The 22061-nt window shown below is 36.4% G+C and overlaps 1 protein-coding gene across 2 annotated transcripts in view; it reads right to left on the bottom strand.

The window, feature by feature from the left end:
- Positions 1 to 22061, bottom strand: part of Odad2 (outer dynein arm docking complex subunit 2) — a 162031-nt gene that overhangs the window by 42071 nt on the left and 97899 nt on the right. The window contains exons 17-18 of one of the 2 annotated variants that reach the window (XM_027928670.2): positions 14870 to 15058; positions 13398 to 13619 (exon numbers count right to left, since the gene is read on the bottom strand). In XM_027928670.2, the coding sequence (XP_027784471.2) occupies positions 13398 to 13619; positions 14870 to 15058 (411 nt within the window). Of the gene's footprint in view, positions 1 to 13371; positions 13620 to 14869; positions 15059 to 22061 lie in introns of both variants that reach the window. The other variant, XM_071619712.1, reaches the window with a different exon arrangement.

Genomic DNA, 22061 nt, shown 5'->3' with positions numbered 1-22061 from the left:
TCTGCAGAGGTGAGACAAAATAATCTTTGAAACTCATACAACATGAGGAATAGTGCCTAATTTCACTAACTTGAGCAGACTTCAAAATACATGTAGTAATAAGTAGAGTACCCAGCAGGGTTGTGGCTCAAATTAGGCCTATGCTGGTTGTGCTAAAGAAGCATAAAAGCATGAACTGAAATAATCAAATTGCTTCAAAGTAACATCCCAGAATCCTAGGCAAAAGTCAAGAATATTCAGAGATACACTGAAAAAAAAAAAAGTCAAAATTTAGTACTCCACAGTGTTTGAAAACCCAATATGTCTAGGATCCAATGATTCATAATGAGATAAATCAAGCAACTAAAAGAAACACAAAAATATTAGAATTTAATTGTAAGTGAATCATACGTGTATGAAGCTAAAGACAAGGCTCACCTTGTTGAACAGAGACACGAAAGACATCACAGAAGACCCAAATCAAACTTCTAGAGATGAAAACCACAATATTGTAGATGCAAAACACACGGGATGAAAATAAGGCCAACTGAGCATTATAAAGATAAGTGAGCTTTATATAGAAATAGATACACCCTAAATTAAGACACAGATTGAAAAAAAAAAAGACTAAAAAATGTACAAAGCCTCACAGAGCTATGGAAAAACTTCAATTAGCCAAATACAGGTGAAAATAGAGTCATCAAAGATGGTAGAAAGAGAGAGAGAGAGAGAGAGAGAGAGAGAGATAGGAAAAGTATTTGAAAAAATTAGTGAAATTTTTCTAAACTTGATGGAAAACTGTAAGCCCATAGATCTAAAAATCTTAACAAACTCCAAGTCTTTTAAAAGAAACATGAAGTAAACTTCAGTGAAGACCCACCACAATCGAACTGCTCAAAACCAGTGGAAATGATAAAATCTTAAAGTTGTCGAAGAAGGACACAACATACAGATGAACAGACATAAGGATTATTAAGAGATTTCATCTAGAAAACAATGTGAGAATAAAATGGAACACCACATTTAAAATTCTGAAAGGAAAATAAAATTGACATAAAAATCTGTACCCAGCAAAAATATTTTTTCATTAACAAAGACAAAATAAAGATTGTTTAAAAGACATATAAATTTTAGACATGAAAGAATTCATCATAAACACTACTGCACGGCCCAGCGGCCTGCCGGCGTGGTAGGCACATTGCCCCAATTGGAGGAGGGGCAGAGCCGCCGCCTGCGCCCGCGAGGGAGACTTTGCAACTGTACAAGACCAATATAAATATATAGGGGGAAAATTCAATAGCACAACAGTTTCACCAAGTAGAAAGGAATGCGAACAGTATGAAGAGACAAGGAAAGAAAGGACCACAAGCAATGCAGGTCAACTCAACGTTAGAAGAGGTAATAGCTGCAGCAGATGGAATGTCAGATAAAGAATTCAGGATATACATGCTTCAGATGATCTGGAGTCTCAAGGAAGACATCAGACAGCAAAATCAGACAATGAAAGATCACTTCAACAATGAATTACATAAACAAATCCAAGAAGCAAAAGATCAACTATACAGGGAGATAGAGGTTATAAATAACAAACAAACAGAAATCCTAGAAATGCAGGAAGCAATAAACCAACTTAAAAACTCAATTGAGAATACTACCAGCAGAGTAGAACACTTAGAAGACAGAACATCAGACAATGAAGACAAAGTATTTCAACTTGAAAAGAACATAGACAGCTCAGCAAGACTGTTAAGAAACCATGAGCAGAACATCCAAGAAATATGGGATAACATCAAGAGACCAAATTTAAGAGTCATTGGGATACAGGAAGGGACAGAGTTTCAAACCAAAGGAATGAGCAATCTATTCAATGAAATAATACGAGAAAACTTCCCAGACTTGAAGAATGAGACAGAACCCCAAATCCTAGAAGCCTACAGGACGCCGAATATGCAAAATCATAAGAGACCCACACCTAGACACATTATAATGAAGATGCCCAACATACAGAAAAAGGAGAGAATTTTAAAAGCTACAAGAGAAAGTTAGCAGATCACATTTAGGGGTAAGCCAATCAGGATAACAGCTGATCTTTCAACACAGACTCTGAAAGCTAGAAGATCCTGGAATAACATATTTCAAACACTGAAAGAAAATGGGTTCCAACCAAGAATTGTGTTTCCAGCGAAATTAAGCTTCAGGATGGAAGATGAAATTAAAACCTTCCACGATAAACAAAAGTTAAAAGAATTTGCAGCTAGAAAACCATCTCTTCAAAACATCCTTGGCAAAACATTACAGGAAGAGGAAATGGAAAATAACAATGAAAACCAACAGTGGGAGGTAGGACAGTAAAGGGGGGAAAATAATCAAAGAGGAAAACAAACCATGTTTAGTAACAGAAATAAACAAATATGGCTGGAAGAACAACCCATATCTCAATAATAACCCTAAATGTTAATGGCTTAAACTCACCAATCAAGAGACACAGGCTAGTAGAATGGATCACAAAACAAGACCCAACAATATGCTGCCTACAGGAGACGCATTTGATAGGAAAAGACATACATAGGCTGAAGGTGAAAGGTTGGGAAAAATCATATCACTCATATTGACTTTGGAAACAAGCAGGAGTATCCATACTCATATCAAATAAAATAGATTTCAAGCCAAAGTTAATCAAAAGGGATAAAGAGGGACACTACATACTGCTCAAGGGAACCATACACCAACAAGACATAACAATCATAAATATATATGCCCCAAACAATGGTGCAGCTATGTTCATCAAACAAACTCTTCTCAAGTTCAAGAGTCTAATAGACCACCATACAATAATCATGGGAGACTTCAACACACCTCTATCACCACTGGACAGATCTTCCAAGCAAAAGTTGAATAAGGAAACTATAGAACTCAATAACACAATTAATAATCTAGACTTAATTGACATATATAGAATATACCACCCAACATCAAGCAGTTACACTTTTTTCTCAGCAGCACATGGATCCTTCTCAAAAATAGATCATATATTATGTCACAGGGAAACTCTTAGACAATATAAAGGAGTAGAGATAATACCATGCATCCTATCTGATCATAATGGAATGGAACTGAAAATCAACGATAAAAGAAGGAAGGAAAAAGAATACATCACTTGGAGAATGAACAATAGGTTACTGAATGATCAATGGGTTATAGAAGACATCAAGGAGGAAATTAAAAAATTCCTAGAGATTAATGAAAACACAGACACAACATATCGGAATCTATGGGACACATTGAAAGCAGTTCTAAGAGGAAAATTCATTGCTTGGAGTTCATTCCTTAAAAAAAGAAAAAACCAACAAATAAATGATCTCATACTTCATCTCAAAATCCTAGGAAAAAGAAGAGCAAAACAACAGCAAAAGAAGTAGAAGGCAAGAAATAATTAAAATCAGAGCTGAAATTAATGAAATCGAAACAAAAGAAACAATTGAAAAAATTGACAAAACTAAAAGTTGGTTCTTTGAAAAAATAAACAAAATCGACAGACCCTTAGCCATGCTAGCGAAGAGAAGAAGAGAGAGAACTCAAATTACTAGCATACGGGATGAAAAAGGCAATATCACAACAGACACTTCAGAAATACAGAAGATAATCAAAAATTATTTTGAATCCTTATACTCCAATAAATTAGAAGATAGTGAAGGCATAGATAAATTTCTTAATTCATATGATCTGCCCAGATTGAGTCAGGAGGATATAGACAACCTAAACAGACCAATATCAATTGAGGAAATAGAAGAAACCATCAAAAGACTACCAACTACGAAAAGCCCAGGACCGGATGGGTATACAGAAGAGTTTTACAAAACCTTTAAAGAGGAACTAATACCGATACTTTTCAAGCTACTTCGAGAAATAGAAAAAGAGGGAGAACTTCCAAATTCATTCTACGAGGCCAATATCACCCTGATACCTAAATCAGACAAAGACACTTCAAAGAAAGAAAACTACAGACCAATATCTCTAATGAACCTAGATGCAAAAATCCTCAATAAAATTCTGGCGACTCGGATACAAAAACATATCAAAAAAATTGTGTACCATGATCAAGTAGGATTCATCCCTGGGATGCAAGGCTGGTTCAATATACGGAAATCAATAAATGTTATTCACCACATCAATAGACTTAAAAATAAGAACCATATGATCATCTCGATAGATGCGGAAAAAGCATTCGACAAAGTACAGCATCCCTTTATGTTCAAAACTCTAGAAAAACTAGGGATAACAGGAACATACCTCAATATTGTAAAAGCAATCTATGCTAAGCCTCAGGCTAGCATCATTCTGAATGGAGAAAAATTGAAGGCATTCCCTCTAAAATCTGGAACAAGACAGGGATGCCCTCTCTCACCACTTCTGTTCAACATAGTTCTCGAAACACTGGCCAGAGCAATTAGACAGACGAAAGAAATTAAAGGCATCAAAATAGGAAAAGAAGAACTTAAATTATCACTATTTGCAGATGACATGATTCTATACCTAGCAGACCCAAAAGGGTCTACAAAGAAACTATTAGAGCTAATAAATGAATTCAGCAAAGTGGCAGGATATAAAATCAACACGCATAAATCAAAGGCATTCCTGTATATCAGCGACAAATCCTCTGAATTGGAAATGAGGACAACCACTCCATTCACAATATCTTCAAAAAAAATAAAATACTTGGGAATCAACCTAACAAAAGAGGTGAAAGACTTATACAATGAAAACTACAGAACCCTAAAGAGAGAAATAGAAGAAGATCTTAGAAGATGGAAAAATATACCCTGTTCATGGATAGGCAGAACCAACATCATCAAAATGGCGATATTACCAAAAGTTCTCTATAGGTTTAATGCAATGCCAATCAAAATCCCAATGGCATTTCTTGTAGAAATAGAGAAAGCAATCATGAAATTCATATGGAAAAATAAAAGACCCAGAATAGCAAAAACAATGCTAAGCAGGAAGTGTGAATCAGGCGGTATAGCGATACCAGACTTCAAACTATACTACAGAGCAATAGTAACAAAAACAGCATGGTACTGGTACCGAAACAGGCAGGTAGACCAATGGTACAGAATAGAGGACACAGAAACCAATCCACAAAACTACAACTACCTTATATTTGATAAAGGGGCTAAAAGCATGCAATGGAGGAAGGATAGCATCTTCAACAAATGGTGCTGGGAAAACTGGAAATCCATATGCAACAAAATGAAACTGAATCCCTTTCTCTCGCCATGCACAAAAGTTAATTCAAAATGGATCAAGGAGCTTGATATCAAATCAGAGACACGCCATCTGATAGAAGGAAAAGTTGGCTACGATCTACATACTGTGGGGTCGGGCTCCAAATTCCTCAATAGGACACCCATAGCACAAAAGTTAATAACTAGAATCAACAAATGGGACTTACTCAAACTAAAAAGTTTTTTCTCAGCAAAAGATACAATAAGAGAGGTAAATAGAGAGCCTACATCCTGGGAACAAATCTTTACTCCTCACACTTCAGATAGAGCCCTAATATCCAGAGTATACAAAGAACTCCAAAAATTAGACAATAAGAGAACAAACAACCCAATCAACAAATGGGCCAAGGACCTGAACAGACACTTCTCAGAGGAGGACATACAATCAATCAACAAGTACATGAAAAAATGCTCACCATCTCTAGCAGTCAGAGAAATGCAAATCAAAACCACCCTAAGATACCATCTCACTCCAGTTAGATTGGCAGCCATTATGAAGTCAAACAACAACAAGTGCTGGCGAGGATGTGGGAAAAAGGGTACACTTGTACATTGCTGGTGGGACTGCAAATTGGTGCAGCCAATTTGGAAAGCAGTATGGAGATTTCTTGGAAAGCTGGGAATGGAGCCACCATTTGACCCAGCTATTCCCCTTCTCGGTCTATTCCCTCAAGACCTCAAAAGAGCATGCTACAGGGACACTGCTACATTGATGTTCATAGCAGCACAATTCACAATAGCTAGACTGTGGAACCAACCTAGATGCCCTTCAATGGATGAATGGATAAAAAAAATGTGGCATTTATACACAATGGAGTATTACTCTGCATTAAAAAATGACAAAATCATAGAATTTACAGGGAAATGGATGGCATTAGAGCAGATTATGCTAAGTGAAGCTAGCCAATCCCTAAAAAACAAATGCCAAATGTCTTCTTTGATATAAGGAGAGTAACTAAGAACAGAGTAGGGTCGAAGAGCATGAGAAGAAGATTAACATTAAACAGGGATGAGAGGTGGGAGGGAAAGGGAGAGAGAAGGGAAATTGCATGGAAATGGAAGGAGACCCTCAGAGTTATACAAAAGTACATACAAGAGGAAGTGAGGGGAAGGGGAAAAATAATACAAGGGGGACAAACGAATGTCAGTAGAGGGGGCAGAGAGAGAAGAGGGGAGGGGAGGGGAGGGGAGGGGGGATAGTAGAGGATAGGAAAGGCAGCAGAACACAACAGACACGAGTATGGCAATATGTAAATCAATGGATGTGTAACTGATGTGATTCTGCAATCTGTATATGGGGTAAAAATGGGAGCTCATATCCCACTTGAATCAAATTGTGAAATATGATATATCAAGAACTATGTAATGTTTTGAACAGCCAACAATAAAAAATTTAAAAAAAATAAAATAAAAAAAATAAACACTACTGCACTATAAGAAATGTTAAAAATCCTTTAGATGGAAGGAATATAATATCAGATGAAAATCTTTATTTATAGAAAGGAATAAATAGCATTGGAAATAGCAATTATATATGTAAGATCTTTTTATGTTTATTTAAATTTCTGTAAAAATTAAAAATCTGTTACAGCCTAAAACAAGAACAATGTATTGTGGCATTTATAACATTTGTATGAGTCAAATGTATGACAGTGATAACACAAAAGTCAGGAAGGTAAAAAGAAAAACCTACTGTTGTTTGTCTTAAACTACATGTTTATATACATAAAATAACTTGAAGGTACTCTGTCCTGAATTAAATATGTATAGTATAAACTCTAAAGCAACCACTAAAATTACAAAAAGACTTGTAACTAAAAATCCAACAAAGAAGTTAAGATGGAAATAAATGTTCAATTAATCCAAGAAAAGACAGAAAAGGAGGAATAGAAAGAACAGATGGGAAAAATAAGATGGTATATTTTTTACAGCCAACAATCTTAACATCACATTACATATGAATAATATAAACACTCCCCTCCTAATAAAGGTAGAGATTTGTCATTTAAAATAAAAAAACAAGCCCTAATTTCATACTACCTACAAATAACCATTTTAAAAAAACAACATAAATTACCACCATGATCATTGTAATTATTGACATTCCTTTTAGAAGCTCTGAAATGTTATAACTTGTGTTCATGTAAATACAACCTTCTATCTCAGTACAGAGACACTGACTTCAATGAAGTCTATTTATACTAAAAAAGAGACAAATCGGGGGCTGGGATTATGGCTCAGCAGTAGAGCACTCGCCTAGCATGGGCGAGACCTGGGTTCGATCCTCAGCACCACATAAAAATAAAGGCATTGTGTTGTGTCCATCTACACGTAAAAAAGAAATATTTAAAAAAAGAACATAAAAAAAGAGACAAATTGGGTCATAATAAAAAATTCAACATAATTTCAATATCAATATTAACCCAAATAAAATAGGAATGTTTATATTAGTTGCAGAAAAAGATTTCAAAACAAAGAACATGATCAAAGACAAAGATGATTATTTCATACTGATAAAGAAGTCATTGAGAGAATATAATATTCCTAAACATGTATGTACCTAGTAAGAGAGCTTAAAATATATAAAGAAAAAGACTGATAAGAATTGCAAGGAGAAGTTTAAAAATCCACAATAACTAACAGAACAAGTAGTTAGGAAATCACAGATATAGAGTAACAGAACAACATTATTAACTAACTTGATGTTCTTGAACTTCATAGAACATCTGGCTTAACAATATCAGAATCTTATTCTTTTCAATGAAAACACTCATTCTTTTAATGGAATTTTAACAAGAAAAATCATATTCTGAGCCATACAACAATCTCAAAAAAGTTTTAAAAATATTTAAGTAATATATGTCTCTGACTGTAATGGAATTAAATTATAAATCAATAACACAAGAGTCACCAGAAAATACCCAAATAACTGGAATGATAGATTTCTAAATAATACACTAATCAAAAAAGAAACTGAAAGGGAAATTAGAAAGTATTTTTTACTGAATAAAAATGAAACACAGCCTATTAAAATTTCTTGGATACAACTGGAAATTTCTAGAACTGAGTACCTATATTGGAAAAGAATAATTATCTTAGATTCCCCCTTAAGAAACTAGACAAAGAGTAAATGAAATCCTAAAGTAGAAGGAAAAACCAACAAATATCACATTGGAACAATGAAATGTAAACCAGAAAAGCAATAGAGAACATTTAATGAAACCAAAATCTAGTTCAACTAGAGGTTCATAAAGTTCTAGCCAGAAATTCTGTCTTCTCTTAGGTTAGGAATAAAGGGAAGATTAAATTTACAAATATTAGTAATGAAAAAGTATAACTATGGTTTCTACATATAATAAAAGGATAAGGAATTATTATGAACAACTTTTATGCTGATATATTTAACAACTTTAATGAACTGAACTAATTCCTTGAAAGACACAAAGCACCAAAGGGGTTCAAGAAGAAATAAATAACAGACCTACACTGATTAAAGAATATTCTGAGTGAAAGGATAAATAAATGGTGATACATCCATATATTGGAGTACTTAATCAGCAATGAAAGAGTGAAGCATTATATGCACAATAACATGGAAGAGCATGAAAATAATTAAACAGTGGAGCAAATCAAACAAAAAGCCGAGTGTATACTTTATATATGCATTTATATTAAGTTCCAGAAATTGCACATTAATCCAAAATGAAGAAAGCAAATCAATGGTTGCCCAACAACAAAGAGGGACTAGAGAGGGGGAATCCAAAGGGGTGTCAAAAAACATAAGGGGATCATTATCTTCATTCAGTAATGGTGGGTTTGTGTGTATGTGTGTGTGTGAAAACTTATCAAACTGTACACTTCAAATATGTGCATGTATATGTCAATTATCCCTTAATAAAGCTAATAAGACTTCTTAAAAAATGAAATAAGGAAAACATTTGATATATATACATATAAAGTTAACTGCCGTGAACTATCATCTAACTTACTGGATACCTCCATAAATTTCTTTCTCACTTTTAAGGAGACATATAAATAAGTAAAAAAAAAAATTAAAGGACACATATAAATAAAGAGAAGAAAGCCAATCAGAAAAACTCTGTGCTTACTCTGTAAGCAGTGTCCATTCACTGACACCTCTTAGGTCTACCTAAGTTATTTAGTAGCCTAGGATCACCAAGCAGACTATCCCCAGAACTTCAGAGAACACAGGAAATGTGCGAAAAGGACTCAGAACTGCTCAGAACTTCAAAGTTACATTAATGGAAAGTATATTTAGGTAAAACATTAAGTACATAGACACTGAAAATTCCTGGGTGACCCAGTCTCTAAAATCCATTCACTTGACTCACTGACATTAATAATATTTTCGTTTTCTTATGTTAGCCTTCAAAAACTATGGGGCGGGTTCTGAATTCTTATTCCTGGCTCTCTGGCCAGTACATGTACTGAGCCTGGGATGTGGCCAAGACAGCCCTGTTGACTGTACCCACATGGAATCACACTACTCTCTCTGTGCCAGTGCTGGGCAGACTTCTGATAGTATTTTCTGCAATCTTTTCAATTTCCTGCCTTTCAGAAAGTTATAGCCGGAATGTAGCTTTCACCTGCCTGGTATAGACATTTGCAAAAACAAATCCAATGTCACCATGGGGAAAGGAGCTTAATGTCTTTCGTGGGTGCTCATCATCTCTATTTGATCACTTTTTCTGCCTTAGGAAAAGGCTTGTGTTTGCTCAATTTTTCCTACCACTTCCTTTCCTCCTTATATTACTCTCCTGAGTTATAGGTTTGTAACAATTAGTAAATAACTTTGAGGTATCTCTTAGTCTTTTCACATTTTCAAACCAGTTTTCAACAACTCTGCATCCACATTCACCAGATTTTGTAACGAGTCAAGTTCCTGGGCTAATACTTTTGATCAGTTCTGTGTAAAAATCACAGAGGACACAGTGAATTTTTCTGATCATATTGTATGTACCAGGGCAGAGCAGGGGAGTTATTGGTCCATTTAGAAGAGATTCTTCCTCGGAAGGCTCTGACACAGGATTGTTTTTCAACATAATTGAATCAGGAAATCTTTATTGACCTCTCGACAGTGTTTAAACACAACCTTTGAAGCTCACTCTTTCTTTGGCTTATAGAACTCCTGCTTAACTAGTTAACTTCTCAAGTTTACTTTGACAGCTCTTCTTCCTAGTTTACGTGCCCCCAAAGTGAAAACGTAGACATTTCCCAGGCTTCTCTAGACTCTGCCAAAAACAGCTTACCCACCCTCTCGCATGGTTTTGTACTTCTTGGCAGATAGTTTCCAAATGTCCCCCGTTCTCCTTGTCTCTAAATTGGCATTGTCTGGTAAGAAAACCACTAACTACTAGTTAATTATTTTGAAACATGGCTAGTCCAAAATAGATGTACTATAAAACACAAATTGGATTTTGAAGACTTAGTACCAAAAAAAGTATAAAAAAATAGTAATTTTATATTGATCACACATTGAAATAATAATATTTTGGATAAATTGAGCTGAATAAAATATATCACTAATTTTATCCATTTATTTTTATGTTTTGCTAAATTATGACTACTAGAAAATTTAATATTATGTACGTGGCTCACATGGCATTTCTACTGGACAGCCCTGCTCTACACCTAAATTCAAATGGGCCATTCAAATTGAACGTAGGAGAAGCTGAACTCATGGTATTGTGGCCGCTCAAGCCTGCACCTTCACTGTTACTACAGCAAAAATATCAGTAGTCGTGAGAGAGAGATTGCATAACATCAGCTGTTACTGTTGAGGAAACTGTAGGACACAGGCGCTAACCCTAGAATGAATTACTTATGAATAGGGTGACGGGTAACAGAGCCTGGTAATTGCAGAAGATTCTGTCAACATTTGTCATGTCAGCTGCAGCAAAAAACTCTGCAGGAATGGAAAATAACACAGTAAGCATTTGACCAGAGAGGGGCAGTAGCAATTAGGAACAAAAACAGCCTGGAATCTGCCAAGAGTGAACGATTATGCATTCAAAGTCAGAAAAACAATTGCACACTGGAGACATATTCACTGTAGGTAACTGAATCACCCTAATATGCAGAACGTTTTTCTTGCATTATTGTAGAATGGATTCTTCTTCATTTAGCCTGAAGTTTGGAGTCATTTGTTCTCTTTCTTTTATTACCCATATCCAAGCAACTAACAAATCCTGTTTATTCTACCAATCCCAGTACACCACATTCACATTTTTTTTTCCTCCTTAAAGACAACCAGAGAAGGGAAGCAATAGGCTTCCCACACAGCCCTGTGAGATCTGGGGCTTGGAGCAGGTTGAGAAAAAAGGGACAGGTCACCTCCACAACATACATTCGTGCTGACAACGCCCCAAAGCAAGGCTTGCCTCTGTATCATTGCAGATGGACTTGCCAAAAAAAAAAAGTCCTATTATTTACAGTTATCCTCCCACAGACATAACAGTAGTTAGGAATGCAAATAGATGAGACAGACCCCATGATCACCAAAGATGACCTGGGAAAGGCTCTCTGCACAGCAGAAGCACCTTCTTTGCTCTCTCTTTAATGTCTACACACCTCCATCATTCTTATTTCCGTCATTTCCTAATAAAATAAGCTGTGTGGGTGAACACAGTTACAATACTGTACACAAAAGGGATTCTGGATTATCTGTTGATTTGCATTAGAAGAACTCCTTGAGAGTGGCACAGATGCCTGGCATCTAATGGTCAGCCTAATGACCATGCAAACCTTATGAAATTTGAAAACTTTCTGAGCCATCTAGAAATGCTCTTCTTAAACTGGGAATTCTCTACGTATGTGCTATGTGTCAGACACTTTACCAGGCTGCATAACTTTTGCAGTTTTGTTTTTGTAAAGGCTGTATGCTTACTGCATCTTAGACTGTGCCAATCATGTTCAATAACAGAATGTATAATTTTAAATTAGAAATCTCTTCTTTTTGAAGTGTGAACATAGTCGCATAGAAGTGACAATGTTTTCATTATTCTTTAGTAACTAGAAGTTAACATTCCAATTTTTTTTTATAATTTACTTTTTAAAATTGCTCCTTAGTCTAAAAGGTGCTTTTTATGCCAGATTTTTGCTTGACGAAGTACATAAGCCTAACTTATGTGTCATAGAAACAGATTTATAATGGAAAGAATGATATATTTAAATGTAATTTGGTTTTCATTTCAGAAAAATTAACATCACATCTTTCAAATATAATAAGTTTGAAGGATGAATTAAAATAATTGCCTAAAAAATTACCAATTGGCATTTTGAAGAGCATTATTCATCTTAGATGTTTCACATTTAGCATATCTAGATTTGACTAGATATGAATAACTGGAAATTTAAAATCTTATCTAAAATATCAAATCAGGATATACATTTCAAAGTGTGAAAGTGTCTGGTTGTCGTTGGTGCCAAATTAAGGTAATAAACAGTAAAAACAATATTGTACAAGGAAACAAGCTATTGATATTTTAATATTTTAATCAGTTTTTCCTGATGCATGTAAGCTGTTCAGGTACTCTAAGTATTTTTGTATTTATTACCATCAAAATATTCTAGGTAGTTTCCAATGTGGAGATTCACTAAAGGCTACATGCAGAAATTCTTCTAACTGTATGTTGGTTAAAGGCAAAAACGTCTGACGCAAAGATTTGAAACACAACACCATTTTTTAATTGATCCTTGTTGTTATGGTAAAGACTTTTAAGCTTTATTCTAACAACAGTTTCAGTCATTTCTTTTGCTGTTCAGCTGTTGTCCCTGCATGTGCCTATTATTTTTTTATGTACCTACTAAACAAACAATATATCAAATAGATTTATGAATACTAGTGATTGTTCATGTCCTATACATTTTACTTAATTCAAATTATAGAATGATTAATTATTTTATGAAGTACATTTATATGCTTTGATTTAGAAGAATTCTGTATTCCTACAACTTTTCTGCAGCAGAAAACCATGTTAACACATGGCTCAAATACAGCTATGATCCAAAAAGGAAGCACATTCCTTTTACTAAAAGCTTCATGTCCCTTCAGCTTCTTTCCAACCCGCCTTTACCACACTGGGACTAAACCGTGACGTCAGTGAACTGTACCTTTACTGCGCCATTCTCATGCATGGTGATGCAGTTATCTGCATCTTCTGAGAGCTGATACAAGGCTTGGGCTGTTGCTCGATGCACATTGGTGTCATTCGATTTCAGGTAGCGCACCAAAGGAGCCACTGCTCTGTGCTCACCAAAGGCCACTCTGTTTCTGCCCCACATACAGCAACGTGAGACAGCCTCTGCCAGATGACGCCTCAATTTATCATTATTCTGCACAAAGAAAACCAACTTAAGAAATGTGCATTGTAATCACTGTGTGTGATCGCATGTGTGCACTTTATGCTTATGGCCACTAAGATGCAAATGAGTTTAGAGGGATGCAGTAGCTGGCTCCTTAGGGGGTGTTTCGAAGGAGCTAGTATTGTGGTGGGTCACCAATGACCAAGGTTCAATTCTGAGTTTTCTTTGTACAAACTGGATTTTATAGAAAATTGGATATTCTTCAAGGAATACCTCACATAGCTGGGATAAATGGATTAATTCTTCTTCTTCACCTTAGGAATACTTCTACATCTTGGTAACACACCTTGGGCCCCAAGGGGGTGAAGACAGTGTAGGAAATATGATAACATATATGGGGTCCTCCATTTTTTTTTTCTGTATACCTTGTGCAGATTAGATCCTTTTTGTAATGTAATTACCTTGTACAGGTAAAATGTAACTGAATTGGACATGGTCTCTGTTTAATTGTACTATTCTCCTGACTCAGGCAACAACTTGGTGAACTTAACAATCTAGCAGATTCTCTTAGGAACTCAAAGTATCTGATAGCAGGTATTGTTCCAGTGCTTGAATTTCTGCTCTACGACTTTTCTGCCAAGTGGCAGTCCAGGCTATGCTTGAATACCTCTGGTTAAGATGAAGTCATTGTCCCTCAAGGCTGCCTATTCTATCTGGCACAGCTTCAGGTAAACAATACAGTGGTTGCCAACACCTTCTAGCTTAAGAATGCTACCAATCCAAGCTTGCTAAGCGGAGGAGGTGCCACTCAACTTCTAATGTCAGCATGAACAATAAAAATGATTACAGTGGCAGTGAATAGGTAACACTTACATAGTAGCACTGCTATTTGCCACCACTTCACTTGCCAGTGACAAATAAAAAAACAGTCTCTTAGGATGAAGTTGTGGCTTGGTGGTAGAGCACGCACCTGGCCTGTGTGAGGAACTGGGTTCGATTCTCCACACCACATATAAGTAAATTAATTAATTAAATAAAGGTCCAACAACAACTAAAAAAATTATTTAAAAAAAAACAGCCTCAATTCTACAGGAGCCTGCATATTAACATTTTATCATTTCGAAATATACTTTTGCATATCTAGGTTTCAGAAAAATTAAGTGAGTTAAGAAAATCTCAGACTTCATAAGTGGTGGATATTAACCATGAATTCAGGTCTCTGGGCTTTAAACTCACAATCTGACAATAAATATTAAAAATAAAAAAGATGGGCTACTTACTGTATTTGCCAGCTTGGACAATAAAGGAACAACCCCATGATCTGTAATAACAGCTAAGTTTTCTTGATCTTTTGCTATATTGGTAATAGTAGCACATACGCTCGCCAAAACTTCTTTGTTATCCGATTTCAGTAAATTGACAACAAGTTCCAAACCACCAACAAAGGAACGAACCATTTCTCCAGCATCCTAGACAAAAAATAAAAATAAAGATGGTATCAAAAAATAACCTATATTTAAGATCTTTTTCCAAAGGTAGAAAGTGAAAAAAAAATCTGTGAGGTATACATTTGGAATGAAAGACAAATTCATCTTAATTTATTTTTATATTATATATAATTTCTATGCATGTCTGTATGAAGTATATGTGCATATATGTAATATGAATATATATGAATATATATGTATATGTAATATGAGTATACACAGATGAATGTATACACACACACACACACACACAAAAAAAATTCAGTTTGAAGACCCATTTTGTGGAAGTCACTGTGTGAGCTACTAAGGACACAGAAATTAATAAAATACAGTTGTTTTGTTCTATGAAGACACTATGAGCCAACAGTGAACAGTGAACCACTGCTGTTAGAGGTGACACAGGGTTGGGTTCTTGCAAGACTCTGGACACAATATTTTCATCATTTTGTGAATATATAATCTTGTTTACATGGTTCTGTTTGAAAACACCTCATTTCATATAGATTCTTAAATCGTGAGCCTTGAACTCACGGCCAACAGTGCTGTAACTCATGCAAGGAAGCTCATCCAACCAACAAATTTTCTCCATAAGGCACACGAAAGACGTCACAACCAGTGAAAGTCCACAAAATGTACAACCGCAAAAAATGGGATCCTAATTAGAACAAGCGAGACTCCACGTCAGTATGTCAAAGTACACTCCACTGTGATATAGCTAAAACTTTTTTAAAAGCCCTAGTTAGAGCCTAGGGATGGAGTCCAGTGGTGAGGTGCTTGCCCAGCAGGTTGGAAGCCCTGGGTTCAATTCCGGGATTAAAAACAACAACAGTACTAGTAGCACAACAGTAGCACTGCAGTACTAGACCATTTTTAAGCCGTGAAATAACTAACAATATATACAAAAGTATGAAAAATGTGGCTCAGGGACCAGAGATGGATACTTGTTGACAGTATAAGGGCTGAAACAAGAAGGAAAACATTATCTTATTCCTGCTGGAACATGCACGTCAGAGGACACCAAGTTTCCAACTTCTGTGCAGGTCAGAGAATGACTGTGAAAACACCCTGAACATCGGTGTGGGGGTTACAAATAAAATTTAGCAAGAATTCATCAGTAACGTGGAGAGATTATATATATACACTCTCTCTCTCTCTCTCTCTCTCTCTCTCTCTCTCTCTCTCTCTCTCTTTCTCTCGCCATCCTATTGGGTACAATGGGTGGGGAAGATTGATACTGAGAAATCACACGTATAATGAGTAGCACTTGGGGGGAGCAGGTATTACAAATACACACAAGGGGATTTCAGCTTTTGTAAAAATTCAAGGATTGCCTCCCCAAGAGGATCTCTGTTAGTTAAAGCCTAAGGGGCACAGGGAGCTATCCATATGAAGGGGGTTATGGATGGATGACTCTTCATGTGACATAGATTCATGAGAAAGAAGGTGGTCCCCCCACACACACCCCAGTTCAGAATGGTTATAGCCTAAAATAAGAAAAGGAGCTTGGGAGAAAATGAGAATGAAGAGGTGATATCTTGAAGGAGCTGATAAAGACTTGGTGGAGTTTGGAGTTCCTTTAAAGGCATTTGAAAGTCACAGAAGAGGCTTAAGTATGGGCAGTACTACTCTTGTACCCTAGGAAATCTCTCAGGATTATGGATGCAGAGTTGGGGTTGGGACAAAGAATGAGGTTAGGAAGTCATAGGCTATTTCTCGAGTCCAGACAACAGATTGGTGTTAGAGTGGAGAAAGGGGATGATCAAAGTCTGCAGAGAAAGGTGTGGATTGGGGAAGCCTCATGGGAGAAGATCAAAGTGATTGATGATTCCCATGTTTCTGGGTTGACCCAGTGGTGCCAATGTTGGAAAAACAGTTTTGTTTTGCGGGGTGGAGAAGGGTGAAATTTGGGAAGACAAGACCTAATTTGAATAAAGTGATCACAGACATTTAAATGGACATGTCCAGGAGTAAGAGGGCAATATGGGTTTGGAGCTCAGAAAAGAAAAGTAGACTGGAAATACGGATTTGGAATTCACTGGCATAAAAGTTGTAACTCTAAAACAATGACTGTAAAAGAATGAGCACGTGTGATCAGAATGGGCTCTGTCCTGGGTCCCAGGTATGGGCAAAGGAAAAGAATGTCAGAGGACCTTGGAAACAGATGTTTGAACACAAATCCCAACATCCACTGAGAAACTGCTTAAGTGAGGGTCTCTAATGTCCACCAATTATTTGGCCCCATCACTTTCTTACATAATAGAAATTAGCATCTTTTGAATCTCAAATGTATGTCATACATGCGTAAAGGCATTTGAAAGTATTTCACATAAATTACCCCAGTTAAGCCTCACCATTACCTTGCCAAGTAGGTATCAATATTTCCATTTTAGATTTTTTTCATTGAGGTTTCACAGATGTCGAACTTTGTAAACTAGATTGCAGGAACTGTGTCTTACTCAACTAGAGATTTTTTATGAACCAATAATTGATTGTCTCATCCTCATGACCCCAAATTCTCCCACAGTCTCCCCAGCCCTTAGGACAAAATTCAAACCTGACATACAGTTTACATGCCCTTCATGCTGTGCCCCAGCTTAGCTTTCCTGCCTTGATGGCCCCTAATAGCCCCACACGCCCTAACCCAGTGGCTCCCCACATGACTTATAATCACAGCCTTGGGACTCATTCCCTGAGAATGTGATTCATTAAGTCTGGGTGGGGCCTATAAAAATGAGTCTTTGTAAAAGCTCTCTCGGTGAGTCTGAACTTGAGCCAGCGTTGGGAACACTGCTTTATGCATTAAGTCCTCCAGGTTTCATGCCCTTAAACCTGCTGCTTGCACATGTCTCCACACCTTTGCACATGTTGTTTTGACTCCCTTCTTGGTTTGGGAATTCCTACACATCTTCAGCTATCAACTGAGAAATCATTCTTCCTGGGACTCTCTCCTAAACTTCAAATCTGAGTCAAGCAGATCCTCCTATAATGCCGATTTTTCTGTTTTATAGAAATGATCACTTAATGGCTTAATCATTTTTCTTTGACCTTGAACTGTAAGTTCTAGGAGGGCCGGGACTCTTTGTCTTGTCCATCATTGTATGCCTAGTGACTATGCCAGCTTCTAGTCGTCAGTACATGCTCAATTAACATTTGTCAAATTTGATTGCAAACTCACCACTATGACAGGAAGCTTTCACTGCAAGCATAACAAGCCAAACTAAGCTGCTAGTAAGTAGTGAAGGTAGGACCCACGCCAGGTGATATGCAAATGTAAGAGCAAAGCAACCTTCCCTGCGACATACTGCCTCTCCTGATTGCTGTGTGAACAGATGTGAGCAATACTGGTGGCCTAGTGCTCAATGCCAAATTTAAATACAATTTCTAATACAATACTTCCAAATTCTGATGTATTCACACAATTATTTGAAAAATACTTATTTGCTATTTTTTCTAGAATTCTACAAATAAAGCTTCTCATGTAAAACAAAAGAAATTATATTTTCAACCACAGTCTGCACTTATCATGTTTCTATGCATTAGGATGTAATCAAATCATAAATTATAAACACAGATTTATTAATCTCCAAATATCCAACACAATTTAATCCTAATTATCCAGAAAGGGTAATCCTAATTACATTTCAAATCCTAATTATCCATATTATAGATGAGGAAAACCTTAGAGGAGTTCATTAATATGCAGTAAATGGCAGAAGTAGGATTTGAATCCAGATCTGTCTGATCGCAAAGTCTCTCTACCGTATTACCATTGAGCTCTAACCACATACTTGGTTCAAAGGAAGTTGTGCGCATGTAAAACAATTGGCTTTCTCACAAAATTTCAGGGAACTTCAAAAACATAGTCCTAAAGCTCAACTTCTCTGATGCCATCTGTGTCCATCTTATACCTTAGTCAATTACAAAATTAAGAATCTTTTTTTTTCCCCAAGAACTAGAAGAATTCTGGAAAGATGATAATGGCAAAGTTTCTGAAGCTTCCTATAATAACTGAACAATGAGTATTAAAAATTTAAAAACCCATATATACAGTAATATAAGGTGACAAGATATCCACACTGACTCCAAAATGAACAGACTGGGACAAACCCACAACTTGTGAACAAGACCATAACTCCAGGAGGTTTGATGGGGCGGGTGCAGTTGTCACTCTCTATAGCAGTAGCCAAGTCCCATGAATACTGAAAACTACAACACTTCGCTCATGGGAGGAGTGACTGGCAACTGCATCTAAATTGAACAAAGTAGGAACACTGGGATAAGAGAGTAAGAAAGTCCAGATTAAAAAAAAAAAGAGGAAAGGGACAGAGCAGCAAGGATATATGATCTTGAGGATGTGCAATAGTAATGCTGTCCTGGATCACAGCTCTGCCCCCCCAAAAAAACAGGAAGATTTGTTTCTCTTAATAATGAGCAACATAAAAAAAAGACAGTCAATTTCTATGTAGAGTTACTATAAGAAATTAAAACAGAGAGAATAAGGAATAGAAAAACATCCTTATAGAGAATGAAAACATATCAAGAAGACATGCAAATTGTAATGCAACGTGTTTATTTTATTTGTTTTTTGAAATGCTGGGGATTGAACCCAGGGCTTTGCTCATGGTTAGAAAAGTGCTCCACCACTGAACTATAGCCTCAGCCCCCCCTAGTAACATTTTTAAATGAACTGAAACAAGGTTATAAAAGCAATGGATAAAAAACAAGTTAGAATCATGAAAATCCACAAATTAGGTGATTAGGACGTGACTTAGGAGAAGCAAAACTTGTTGTTTTGGAGGAATGAAAGAGAAATTCATCTTGGAAATGAAGAGTCAACTAGAAGCAACACAAGAATGCATGAACACAATGGATGATGTCTTTAAATAAACAGAAGATGTGAAAACTGCAAAGTAATGAAAAAAGAACTCACCAAATATTCAAGAGAACAAGCTGAGAAGATCTAACACACGTGTGTTTAGAGTCCCCAAGAAGGAAAACAAAACTATACAATGGAGAGGATTTTTAAACTATAATTCGAGACAACTCTCTCTTAAAGAAATATTGAGAGTATATTCAAAAGTCACCTTTGGTACCCGGGAAATTTTACTTGGAATGGGGTAACATGAAAACACATTCTAACACAACTGTTGGACTTTAATAAAAATAAATAAATTTTAAAAACCACTTTGGTTCTTCAGGCAAAAAGACCAAGTCATTTGTAAGGAAAAATACATTATTTATTATCAGACTTTTCAGAAGCAATTTTTATGAATCTAAATTACTGAACGAGAGAATATATTAATCAAAGTTCTCATATTGAGCCAATTTGACGTTCAATGCATAAAGCTATTATAAACATGGAAGATTTGGGGAAGTGATGGCAACCTAAGTACGACCTGAGAAACCTACCTTTGAGAATGAATGTCAGACTTCCAAAAAGACTAGAAAGATATCAACAAAAGGACTGTGGGGCTTTTTTTATTGTTTTCTTTTCTTGTATTAATTGTACATATTGATCCTGTGTGATATTTCAACACATGCATATGGCATACACTAACCAAATTCAATCTCTCTTTATCCATACCCCACAAAAAAACTTTCCAACTTTCCTTAATCACTTTTCTATATTCAGGTTGATTTTTTTTACTTTCACAGTTGAGAGAACATGCAGTACTTGTCTCTATCTAGCTTATTTTCACCTAACATAAAGTCCTCCAGTTCAATTCATTTTGCTAGCTAGGATTTCATTCTTCATAACTAAATAATATTCCATTGTGTATCTATACCACATTTCTTTTACCCATTCATTGATGGGTATCTAAGTTGATTCCATATGTTAGCTATCATGAGTAGTGTCACAACAAAAAAGGCTATACACATATCTATTTGGTATGCTGATCTCATTTCCTTTGGATATGTCCAGAAGAGAGAGTACTGAGTCACATTGTAACTCTCTTTTTAGTTTTTTGAGGAACCTCCATATTGATCTCCATAATGGCTCTACTAATCTATATTCCCATCAACAGTCAATGAGAGTTCTTTTTTCCCACATCCTTGCCAACATTTGTAAATTTTTTTGTCTTTATAATAATAGCCATTCTAACTGAAGGTCAGAGTTAGGACCTTGAGTTTCTTAAAATTCCCTACTGATTTCATTTCCTTCAGGACTATCTCAATCCCCTTCTCAGGACTGATGTTTTAGTCAGCTTTTTCATTGCTGTGACCAAAAGACCTGATAAGAATAAGTTTAGAGGAGAAAATGTTTATTTGGGAGATCTTGATTTCAGAGGTTTCAGTCCTAGATAGTCATTCCCTGGGCCCTGAGGTGAGGTAGAACATCATGGCTGAAGGAGGTGGCAGAGGACAGCAGCTGAGGACATGGTACTAGAAAAGAGAGAGAGAGAGAGAGAGAGAGAGAGAGAGAGCTGTGTTCCCCAAGAACAAAACATACACCCCAAAGGCACACCCCCAATAACCCACCTCCTCCACCCACACCCTACCTGCCTACAATTGCCACGCAGGTAATTCCTATCAGTGGATTAATTAGTGGATTAGGTGAAGGGTCTCATAACCCCATTATTTCACCTCTAAACTTACTGGCATTGTCTCACACACAAGCTTTTGAGGATACCTCATATTTAAACCACGACCATTGGTCACTCCTTCCCTCTATACTCTTACAGATGTTTTTCTCCAAAATCCATTTCCCCATTCTTCTTTGCTTGCCAAACGTTGATAATTGATTGTCTGCCTCATACCCACAGCATCGGGGGGGGGGGGGTCCTCTGGACCCCAAGGGCGATTCTGGACTGGCCCACCCCTATCACAGAAGTCCCACTCCACTTGCCAATTATTTGTTAAGGGTCCAGTTATAGCCAGTGAAATCTGAAATATTCTCTTATAGTCTTCCAAGAATGTTTTGTTAATTGTAAGGAATTATCACAGGTCACACTGAAAACGGCAAAAGGAAAAGAGACTGGGTCCT

Source organism: Marmota flaviventris, chromosome 12, assembly GCF_047511675.1.
Source record: "Marmota flaviventris isolate mMarFla1 chromosome 12, mMarFla1.hap1, whole genome shotgun sequence".
In the NCBI taxonomy this organism is placed as follows: Eukaryota; Metazoa; Chordata; class Mammalia; order Rodentia; family Sciuridae; genus Marmota; species Marmota flaviventris.
This window is presented reverse-complemented; position numbering and strand designations above follow the sequence as displayed.